At 38.7% G+C, this 12247-nt stretch overlaps 1 protein-coding gene across 4 annotated transcripts in view; it reads left to right on the plus strand.

Annotated features, from left to right (window-relative positions):
- The first annotated feature begins 301 nt into the window (after positions 1-301).
- The window catches only part of HIBCH (3-hydroxyisobutyryl-CoA hydrolase), a 107487-nt gene continuing 95541 nt past the window's right edge, over positions 302-12247 (plus strand). Inside the window, exon 1 of one of the 4 annotated variants that reach the window (XM_069070223.1) lies at positions 302-526. In XM_069070223.1, coding sequence (XP_068926324.1) covers positions 492-526 — 35 coding nt within the window. In that variant the 5' untranslated portion in view covers positions 302-491. Of the gene's footprint in view, positions 527-2060; positions 2235-12247 lie in introns of those variants that run through there. The other 3 variants (XM_069070222.1, XM_069070220.1, XM_069070221.1) reach the window with 3 other exon arrangements.

Raw genomic sequence — 12247 nt, forward strand, 5'->3', positions numbered from 1 at the left:
AAAGCAATAGCAGTAATACTACTTTGAAATTTTGAAAGACGAAGATAAATATTTGGGGATGTGGGACTCTTGCAAGAAAACTGAATATGGAGGCAGTGTCTAAACTGCACTGGGGAGAGAGGGGTCCCCCTCTGACATTTCAGTCCTGCAGCAAATCACGCAAAAAGATTTTCAAAGCGCTTTTCCGATACTGGAGACCTGCCGCCCAAATAACTGAGCAAGGTTCAACCCAAGCAAGCCAAACCCCTCCCTGCGTGACGTCACGCCCTGCCCCGCCCTCTCTCGCACGCATTTCCTGTGACTTGGGGCCTTCTTCGCACATCACCTCCTGTACCCAGGCAGAAGAGCTCACGGAGGGCCGCTCTAGGCTCCTTGGAGGACCGGGCTTCTCTATTGCCCCGGCTACAACCTCATTCTTCTCCGGCGCCTCGGGGTGACGTGATCACTTAGCGCGTTCGGGGCTCTGAGTGTCGGTGCTAACTGTTCTCAGCATGGGGCTTTCGGAGGTGCTTAGGCCGGTGTCCAGGTGAGTGGCCGAGCCACGCGTCCCAGCAGCTGAGAGGTGACTGAGGAAGGGCGAGCGTTATCGCCCGGCTTGGACACTTCACTGCCTTCGGCCTGGTCTTAGGCACCCGCACCACTTTATTCCCCAGACCCCGCCCTCCACCCCCTTCTTCGCTCCAGCCTAGCCCTGCGTTATTTTCTTCTCCACCCCTTCCCCCTTTTCCTCCCCCCGTTTCTTCTCCTCTCTCCTCTCTTTCCCCCGTTCTCTCCCCCTCCCCCTTCCTCTCCTTCCTCTGCATCTCCTTCTCCCCTCTCCTTCCCTCTTCCCTTCCTATTCCTCTCTTACTCCCCCTCTCTTCTCTCCTTCAGTCTCTCCATCCCTAGTCCTCTCCAAGCACCTTAGTTTTCAGCGTTTTAATCACCGTTCTGCCTTGGCACCCAGACCTTCCCTTCCTATCAGATAGTTACACATATTTTCAGAGCCAAGTGAAGACAAAATAGAGGGCAAGTCGAGGAAAACCCAAAATGAATACTTAAACAAATTACTGAATTCAACTAACATTAAATACCCACTGTTTGTGCAACACCCTGCCAGATGAGGGTGGGGTGGGGGCGGAGTACCAAGTTTATTAAACTTGCCCCGCCGTTCTGAAATCCCTGCCTTTCAGAAGAAACTTTGGTAACTGGTGGAAGTTATATGTACTTCATTTGTTATTGGAGCCGCTCTCAAATATTTGCAGCTATTCATCAAACATTAACTACCTGTGATGTATCAGTCCCTGAGAATGCAAAAAAAAAAAAAAGTTCCATTTTTTAGAGGTTTAAAATGTAATGGGGGGAGAGGAGAATAAGATTTTTACACAAATATACTATTTGGTAGAATGTGATAATGGGGATCGGGTTGTGGAAGTCTAGACAAAGAATGCTAGAATAGAGTTTATGTTTTATCCTCTATACAGTGGGGGAAGGCATTTAAGGCCTTTGAACTGGGGAACGACATTGTTATATTTTTGAATTAGAAAAAAATGGAAACTGAAGGATTAATTGAAAGGAGAAGATACTAGAAACAGAGACTATTATAGTATTCCAGATTAATGAGGTTTTGAACTAGAGGGGTGGCAGTAAGAATGTAGAGGAAAGAGTAAATACAATGGTATGTGTAGGACTGGACAAGTGATTAAGGAGTTGGGAAAATTAGATTTTTGTGTCTGGGTGATTGAGAAATGGCATGACCTTTAGTAGAAATATGACAGGTAGGAAGATGGGCAGTTGGCAGGGAAAATGATCAGTTTGGGGCTTGTTGAGTTTAAGGGCTTGTAACATACAGGTGGAGATTTTACCAGGGAGTTCAGAATGCAGGATTAGAAGTCAGCAGGTAGGTGAGGTCTGGAGATAAGTGTTTGGGAGCGAGTTGTTTAGAAGTAAGTTAAAGCCATGGGAATAAATGAAATTAGCAAAGGAGAATAGTAGATGAGAGGGATATCTAGAGATCATTTCCAAACCCTTTAGACTATAGAACTAGTTTGACAAGATGATTGCATCATCCCTTAAAATAAATTCGTCTGTTGCTTGTTCTAGCAAGATCATAAATCTTGGATACAGACCTGGGAGAGACTTAAAGATTTATCTAGACTGACTCCCTCACTTTAGGAGTAACTTGAGGCCTGAAAAGGCCACTTGACTTTCCCAAGGCCATACAAGTAAATGGCAGAGCTGGAACCTGAACCAAGGTAATTAGATTTGAAATCCATCTTTTCTTCGCTGTATCACAGTGAACTGCAATTACTTTAGACTGTTACTTTCAGGTGGATAGTGTGAAAAATTTGATGGGGCTTTTAAATAGCAAAACAGTTTTGAAATATGGAAGAAATGGGAAGAATCTTAATACTGTTCTATTTAAAAATACTTTAAAAGTGCATGACACTCATTTTTTTTAAATGAAAAAATTTTGAGTTCTGCAGAGGAAGGTTTTTTTGTAAAATTGTCTTCCCCACTCTAGTAGGCTGAAATGAATCTGTATTGTATTAATCTTCAGTCTATTCTGGAAAATATACCAATTGCAACTGTGCTTGCTCATTTGAAATGAGGAGCATCAGTCAGCCAGACTTTGAGAGGCTAATTGGGTCATAGGTGAAATTCCTTCCTTGATGGGTGGAAAGGGGTGTTCTTTTGGTTAGAAGGCCGATTTGGTGGGTTACTATACTATTTTTTTTTTAATCATTCCAAGTTAGTTGAGTTATCCCTTCATTTGAACTAATACAGAAGTTAGTGAGTCATGAAAGTGAAATACTTGTAATGATCTGTTGCCTCAAACAGTTTTTAAAGTTGTGAGAACATAACTGCACAAGCAGCAAAATAAAAAGACTGATGATGAGTTTATTAGAGGTAATTAGTGACTTGGAGAAGGATTAATTGCGATATAGCCTCAGATGGTTTGATGTCAATCCAGGTCTTTAGAAGGAAATTCCCTGGTAAGGTGGAATCTGAGAGGCAGAATGGTAGAGACCTGGTGTCAGGTTCAGGAAACCTGGCTTGTTTAAGTTCTGCTTCTGACTTATACTGATTTTGTGACCCTGTGCAAGTCATTTAACCTCTCAGTGCACTAGGAAACCCTTAAGACTCTAAGTTGCATTGGTAGAGAGTTTCCTTATCTAAGAAGTAATGAAATCACAAGCCTAGTTCCAATCCCTAAGACATCTAACTAGGATGGATCTGGAGCCACAAATATCTTCCCTTTGGTTGGGTCTTGAAGGGGTGCTTTATATTTAATCCTGAGCAGTAACTTGAAGTAACAGAGACATTAGGTCAAGGTTATGTATTGAGACATAGACTTATCCTTAGAAACTGGGTTAGCTGGGTTTTGCAAAAAAAAAAAAAAAGTACACATAAATGTATTTTTCATCTTGCATGTTTATACATATGCAGAGTTTATTGGAAACATTACTAGTAATCATTTTTTTTCTAAAATTTAAGGTGAAGCACTAAATCAGGTCATAAGATAAAAGGTTTGTTCCCTCCCTTCCCTCAGGACAGAACAGATTTGTTTCCCCCACTAGAATGTAACCTTGAGGATAGGAGCTATTTCTTATATTTCATTATCTGTATAGTGTTGAACACATAGTAGCTATGTGGTTTTTTTTTTTGAGAGAAAAAAATGAAGTGATATTTGTTATTTAAAAGGAGTACTAGCTGCTGGACAAGCCCTAGAATGACTTGTAAACACTGTCCAGGTAGTTTGCCATCACCTGTAATGGTTGTTGCCAGGTGAGCAATCCTCACTTGATCTTTCCAGCTTAACCAGTTGGACATCCCATATCTTTTCCCTCCTGTTACTGAAGTCCTTCAGAAGGCCTTCTGTAACTACTTCTTGTGCTTCCTTTTTTTTTTTTCCCCCACTTTCTTTTTAGCTTTCTAGAGTTTGGCTTCTGACCTTTATCATTCAATTGAAACTTCTCTCTGAAATTACCAGTGATCTCTTTAAGTGCCATATCCAATGGCCTTTTCCCTGTCCTCAACTTTCTTGACCTCTCTGTACTCTTTGATACTGTTAATCATTGTCTTCTCAATACTCTTCCCTCTAGGTTTCTGTGACAATTCATCCTTGTCCTCCTACCTGTCTGAGTCCTTCACAGTCTCCTTTGCTAGAGCATCTTGATCACATCTGGTCATCGTGGATGTCTCCCAAGGCTCAATCATGGGCCCTCTTCTCCCACTATATCATTTTGCTTGGTGATTACATCGTCTCCCATGGATTCAATTATGATCTCTAGACTGAAGATTCTCAGATCTACTTATCCAGCTCTGACTTTTTTCCTGACTTCCAGACTCATATCTCCAGCTACTTATTGGATGTGTTGAACTGGATGTCCCATAGACATCCTAAACTCAACATGTCTGGAAATGAACTCATTATCATTTCCTCCAAACTATCCCCTTTTCCTGAATTTTCTTTTACTGTGGAGGGCACCACCCTCATCTGTCATCCAAGTTCAAGATCCAGGTGTCAGACTTAACTCATCACTCTTTCTCTCTTCCCATATTTAATCAGTTGTGAGGTCCTATTTCTGCCTTTGTAACATTTGTTATATACACCTCCTCTCTTTTGGCATCCTGGTATAGGCCCTCATCACATCATGCCTGTACTATTGCAGTAAACTTTTGTTTGGTCTCCCTTCCTCAAGTCTCTACTCATCCTCTACTTAATAGTCGAATTGATCTCCTTAAAGTGCAGATTTGACCATGTCATCCTCCTGTTTAATAAATTTATTTTTAAACTTTATTGCATTGTTTAAACCTAGCCCTGAATGGCTGGGAAACTGGACCATCTCTATGTGTTTTGTTTTGTTTTTTTTGCTTTTTAGAGGGCAATTGGAGTTAAGTAACTTGCACAAGGTTGCACGGCTAGGTTTTTTTTGTGTGTGTGTTAAGTGTCTGAGATGGGATCCGAACTGTTTAATAAATTTTAATGGCTCTGCATTACATCCAGGATCAAACATGAAATGCTGTGTTTGGCATTCAGAGCCTTCATGTCCTGGACCCTTCCTTCCTTTCCAGTCTTCTTAAACATTAGCCCTCTCCATGTATTCTGTGATTCAATGACACTGACTTGTTTTCTTACATAAGACACTCCATCTCTTCACTCTGTAAATTTTTCTTGGCTCTTTCCAATGCCTGCAATTTTCCCCTTACTTGTTTGCCTCCTGACTTCCTTCCTTAGCTAAAATCTTATCTTTTATGTGAAGCCTTTCCTGATTCCCCTTAATTCTAGTACCTTCCCTCTGTTGAGTCTATCCAATTTGTCTTGTATGTCTCTGTTTTTAAATAGTTGTTGGCATTTTCTTCCACTCATTAGATTGTGAGGTCCTTTAGATTAGGGGCTTTCTTTGCCTTTCTTTATATCCTCTGGGTTTGGCACACAGTACATGCTTAATAACTTAATTCGTGCGATTACTTCAGTAGATTTAATGCATGATTAAGTGAGGAAACTACCTCTATCTTACATATAGTAATTTATCTTTTTTACTAAAATCAAAATATAATAGTTGAGCAATAAAATGCAGGGCAATTCAGTTTACTTTCTATTTACCAAGGAACATAAACGTAATGAACAAGCATCAGGAAATAGTTTCTAGGTTCAAATGTTACTTCGTACTGATGAGCGTGAGAAGTGGAGGAAGGAGGGATTTATTCTATCTCTGGAGAGATTCAGGGAAGGGTTTTGGCACCTTTCTGTTGCTTCAAGACCAGTTATTTGTTCTATCCTCAAATGACTCCAAATCCTCTAAGTCTAATTGGCATAAACTCTTTTTCAGTTTTATTTTTCCAAACTTTTTTTTTTTTTTTTACCATATATGTACTGCTACTCTTAGGCTCTAAGCTTGACTAGCTGTGGTAATGTTCTGTAAGGGTTTAAGGTTCCTGAATTGCTTTTTAAATAGGAGTTATATACTTTCTGTTAACTGTAGAATTTCAAATAAATATTCTGGACTGTTAGCCCCATGAGCCATCAAAATGCCCAATAAATTTAATATTTTAGCAAATAATAATGGAATAAGTCAAGTTAGTAAATATGATAAAATATTTAGGGGCCATAAAATGGAGAACTGGTTGAAGAAACATAAAAGTTACTCATAAAAACTCTTTTAGGTATTCTTGGATTATGTGTCTTTAGCAGATGCTCACAAACCCTGCTGTGTATGCTCTGTTATAAAAGATTAACAATTGTGGCAGTGGGATCAAATAATAAAATTTTTTTGTCATACCATTGTGTCTTGATTTTTGGTTTGGAGAATACAGTCACCATTTTCTGGAAATAGCACTCTAGTATTCCTACTTACCTCACTTAGGTCTATTTTCCACCCAGATCATAATACAAATAAACTTTTCAAGACTTATTTCCATACAGTTTGAAACAAAATATAGGTTACCTAGTTAAACAAATTTCTTCAAAAAAGTTTATATTGTGGATACTTAACATACTGGTGGTATAGCTAGTGGATAGAGTGTTGGACTTGGAGTCAGGAAAACTCATCTTCCTGAGTTCAAATCTGACCTTGGACACTTACTAGGTGTGTAACCCTGGACAAGGCACTTAACCATGTTTGCCTCAGTTTCCTCATTTGTAAAATGACCTGGAGTAGGAAATGGCAAACTACTCCAGTATCTCTGCCAAGAAAAACCCCAAATTGGGTCACAGAGAGTCAGACATGACCAAAATGACTGAATCACAATATCCCGGCACATTGTGTAATATGGTATGTCATATGCCATATTCTGTAGCTAAGAATTCAGTATTACTAGAGTCTTGCTTGACTCTTATTCAGGGAGATTTAGTTACTAGAACTGCCAGAAGATTTGGGAGCCATCTGCTTAGTTAATAATTGAAGTCATGAGAATGAATCTGATTAGCTAAGGAGAATGAGTAGATGGGCAAATCACTTAACCTCTCAGAGCCTCAATTTCTTCATCTGTAAAATGGGGTTAATAATATTTATGCTTACTGCCTCACAGTGTTTTGAGCAAAACACTTTGCAAGCCTCAGAGGGATGTACAAATGTGAGTTGTAATTATTGTAACCCACGGCCAAAAATGCTTTTACTTACAAGGGAAGGAGGGAGCAAACATTGATTTAGCACCTTGTGTGTGCCAGTCCCTGTGCCAAGTGCTTTACAGGTATCTCATTCTATCCTCACAAAAACCCTGTGAAATAATTGTCTCCATTTTCCAGTTGAGGAAATTGAGATAGACAAAGGATATAAGTGGCTTGCTCAGGGTTACAGAGTTACTAAGTGTCTGAGGACACATTTGAACTTAGATCTTCCTAACTCCAAGTTCAGCTCTTTATCCACTGTACCACCTAGCTGCCTCAGTTCCTATCATGGGGCTTTTCAATAGTCATGCTCTTGGACACCTTCAGACTTTTCCTCAAGAACATCTAAATTTAGCTTTTTAGCCCTGCTTTGGGGGTGTGGGCTCTTCACTTTTTCTTCTACAAAACACTCATTATTCTGCAAGTCTATCAAGGTGTTTGAACTTCAAGCAATTTTTTTTACAGGACATCTAGAGAATGGTTATAGGCTGCATTCTTTCCATACTGAACTTGCAGGTACCTTCCTTGCATCTTAATAGTCCTTGAAAAAGGAATACTAATAGGTGGTATCCTAGAAACTTCAGTCTTGATCTGACCTTTGCCGCTGTCACTGTCTCAGGTACTTCTCAATGCCAGTTTTTAAGCTGTGTCTTTGAGACTGTGCTGTGCCTTTGCTTATGACTGCCATCTTCTACACTCAGCTTCCTTCTTCCTTGTGGTTCTTTCTGCATTCTTTGCTGGTTGCTTTTTTAATACCACCTGAATCCACAGAATCACTGAAAGAGCATTTGTTCTCCTTCCTTTCTCTGCCCTTTTGGGGGTTAAAGGTGTAGGGGAGGGAAAAAAGAAAAGCTCAGGTACTTGCTATATGATTGTATAGGGTAGTAGTGTGGCAAAATGGATAGAATGCCAAACTTGGAGTCAGGAATACTTGGGGTCCATATCTCACCTCTGACATTTGTTAGATAGCCATGGGTGAGTCACTTAACCCTCTCTGAACCTCAGTTCAATTATTAGTGAAATAGAGATGATAATATCCATACTTATAGTGTTTATTTTGTTGTATTGTGAAACTCAAATGCGATAATGTTTATAAAGCACTCACTTAGGATGGATTTTTACTTAAAATTTTGGGACTTTATTAAAAATAATCTAGAAATATAGTACATAAGATTCCCTAGTCAGGTATTGGTGGTCTCTTTGGATTTAGTGAGTCTGTCATTTAAGTCACATTGAAAAACTCAAGATCTTTCTGGGAGACAGAGATAGGGGTAGGTAGTAGACCTATGATTCCATTGGTATAAGGAATTCCCAAGTGAGGAAACTCCCTCTACTAATGAAGATCACTACCATCTCTGCAACTTACAGACTTAGAGAGCCACGTAAAGCAGTGAAATATTAAATGATTTTTCCAGGGGTGTATAGTCACTATGTATGTTAGAGGCAAGAATTGAACCCTGGTTCCCCTGGCAGCTAGGACTTCCTATCCACAATACTGTTAATCATTCTGGAAAAGGAAAAATTCTGAGTCTAGTTTTTGAATTTTCAGATCCTAGTACTTAACATTTTCCAAGTGTTAGGTTAATTTTTGCATCCTGTGATAAAATGAACTCAAAAGTTATACAACAAGAAGAAATTGAGATTAGTTTTTTGTTCTCTTACTTGAACAAAATAAAGAAGTTTTAAATGGAGTATTCAGATTATCAAAGTTCATATAAATTTAGTCACAGTAATTTGAAATGGCAACATCAATAGAAATACACAAGTTTTGGAATATACAGTTCTTTTGCTTCGATTAGCAAATTAAAATTTTGAAGTCATTAGTAAAAAATAAACAACTTTGCAACTTCATTCAATCTAGCACCTTATTTTAGAGCTTTCTCTTTTCCTGCCCCTTCTGGTAAAATGTCAACTATAACCTCTCATAAAAAAAAGATAAGGAAAGAGGGTTCCCAGGTAATCGGGATCTCTCCCCCTTTCATTCTTGTAACTATTCTCTACTGACCACTCTTAGAATTTTCTTAATGATTCTGGTACCTGGACTCATGGTCTCCCTCTTTTCCCCTATTCCCTACTATTATTCTTAGGACTTTAGAATTCATGTTGATAGCTCTTGATCAAACATAATAAATCTTCATTTCCTGCAGGGATGGCTCCAAATCTTTTTCTCCCCTTCAGTGCACTGCTACAACCTCATACCCTGGGAAATGACTTAATATCATGTTTCACAGAGAAGAAGAATACTGTCCTACATGAAACCACTCAACTCTATGCATTCTGCCAAACTTGTAAGCACTGTTACCTGCCTTTATGCTGGTCACAGGAACAGGATGGTCTCTCGGGTATATTATAGGTTAAATAGATTTTGGCGGGGTGTCAATGTTTCTCACCTTTCTCCCCTAGCTTCTAGAGACATATTTAGGCCTTCTCAATCCTGAATAAACTTGACTCCCTTAGCTTCCTTGGTTCTCTGTTTCCTCATATGTAAAATACGGAGTTTGAACTAAATGGCTTTTGAAACCCCCTCCAGCTCTAGATCTGTGATCTCATGCTCTTTTTTCTCCAGCTACTGGCCCATCTCTCTCCCTTATCACCCCTGAACTTGGAAAAACAATGCCTTTGCTCTCCTCTCAACCCTATGCAATTTGGTCTCTATCCTTCCAATTTCCCCCACCCCAAACCCCATTGAAACTCTAACAACCAGATTCAATAGTCTTTTTTCCAGTTCTCCTCCTCCTTGGTCTCTTGGTAGTATTTGAATTCCTAGCTTCCTTTAAGGTTCAGCTCAGGATATATCTCCCCTCAAGATTTTCTGATTTGTGAGTGCTCTTCTCCTGAAATTACTTTGTATTTACTTTTGTGTATGTGTGAGATATATCCATTCTAGTAGAAGGTAATATGCTTTTTTTCTATCCTTAGTGTCCACTTAACACAGTGCATTGTACATATAGACACAATAAAAATTTGTTTTGACTTTGGGTTGAATTTGATTGTATTGGCTGCTTTGCTATTCTAATACCTGATTGTTGTGGCAAAGGCACTTTCAAAAATTTCATAGGATCTGTTTTAGAACTGAAAGGGGTCTACAAGGTCATCTAATACAATACTCTCATTTTATACATAAGAAAGCTGAGTCCAGAGAAGTTAAATGGTTGTCATTAAATAAGTATATATTAAATCTTTATTATGTTCTAGTCACTGTGCTTAGTACTGGGGAGACCAAGAAAGACAAAAACAGCCCTTGTCAAGGACTAAGTCCTTAAAAAGACTGTCAAGAAGCTGGCTTTCTAATGGGGAAGGATGACGCAACGTACAAACAGATATGAACATTCAAGTTATATACAGTGTAAACGGGAGTTATCTCCCAGGGACATCACTAGCAGGTCGGGGGGCGGGGGTGTCGGCACACTGGAAAAGACCACAACTGTAAGGTGGGATTTGAACTGAGTATTGAAGGAAGCCAGCAGGTAAAAGTAAAGAGGGAGAGCATTCCAGACTTTGGGGAAAGCCAGTGGAAGACAGGGAGTTGAGATACAAAGAGAGTGGTGGCTAGTTTACATAGAGCCATCCTTCAGGTATATTTTTTGAGCACAACCTATTTTTTAAAATAATATTTAATTTTTTCCCCAATTACAATTTTTTACATTTTTTTTGTTTCGTGTTCTGGATTCTATTCCACCCCCCTTTCCCTTTCCCCAGAGCTGGTGAGCAATCTGATATAGGTTATACATGACACAGCCTCTTTATGTGTTAGAGACTGACTCAGCATGTATGGACACGTAATGGTACTAGTTAGGAATATAGGCACATATCCATACTGGTTAGGCATATACTGCCCTCTACTGATTTAATTTAATATTGGCATATACTGTTAAATTTTGTAGCTTTTAGTTTATTGTCATAAATTAATTTATGAAAACAACAATAGTCTAACAAGTTCTAGAAGTATTTAGTGACAATATACTAATATTTCAAAGTATATAAATTTCTACATGTAAAAACCTTCTAAGCCAAAATTTTATCTTTGCTATTTTCCAAAACAGGGTTTTTTCCTTTCGTAAAATGATGCAGAAACAAAACAAAACAAAAATCCCCCTGTAACTTTTTTGCAATTGTATTCTGGCAGAGTTTTGTTTGATTGAATAAACATCATTCAGTGCACTGAAAACCAGCAGTAGGTGCTGGGGATACAGAGATAAAAGTGAAACACAGTTGCTGCTCTCAAGGAACTAATTTTAACCAAATTGTGTGTGTGTGTGTGTGTGTGTGTGTGTGTGTTTAAAGAATGGTATTATTAAGGTGGCTAGGTAGCACAGTGAATAGAGCACTGGCCCTGGAGTCAGGAGGACCCGAGTTCAAATTTGGTCTCAGACACTTGACATACTAGCTATGTGACTTTGGGCAAGTCACAACCCCAGTTGCCCTCCAAAAAGCCAAAAAAAAAAAAAATGCTATTATTCTCTTACTATTTTACCTTGCAGAGTTTTTGGCAAGAAAGAGTTCAAGACCTAAGCCTAATTAGTGGTCTACTTTCATAAAAATAAATTACACAATTTTGAGAGAAATGGTTCTATCTTTAAGAAAAATTCACATGGTAGGTTCTTATATATTGTGAACCAAATCCCTTGAAATGCTCAAAAAGTAGGCTTTTTTTCAAAGCTTCAGGCTTTCCCCAATTTGATTTCAGACTTTTTTTTTAAAGGAGGCATTGGAAATGCCTTATTATCTAAGCAAGAATTGAATAGGTACAAATTTCAAGCTAATAGATATTTTTATAATTGACATTTATATAGGGCATTTATTATATAAACATTATATTATATAGTATATGTGTATATATATATTAATAAAGCTTTTACATGTTATTTTTTTTTCGCAACAATTCAGAATACAGCTCAGGTACCATAGCTATTACTATCCCCGTGTTACTATTGCGGAAATTGAAAGTCAGCAAGGTTAAGGGACATGCTTCTGGCTTTGTACTAGAAAGTGTAAGAAGTAGGATTCAGACTTGGGTCTCTAACAACCCCAAACCCAGCACTCTTTCCAGCTGTTGTACCATATACAGTATACTGCCTCTGAGAGCTGTAGTAGATTGCAAAAGGTATCAGAGTGCCTGCAGAGGGAGTTGTTTTTTTCTTCTCCCAAGTCTGG

The sequence above is a fragment of the Petaurus breviceps genome, unplaced genomic scaffold, assembly GCF_028583685.1.
Source record: "Petaurus breviceps papuanus isolate PSGF00001 unplaced genomic scaffold, PetGlider_PUasm1.0 90804, whole genome shotgun sequence".
Lineage (NCBI taxonomy): Eukaryota > Metazoa > Chordata > Mammalia > Diprotodontia > Petauridae > Petaurus > Petaurus breviceps.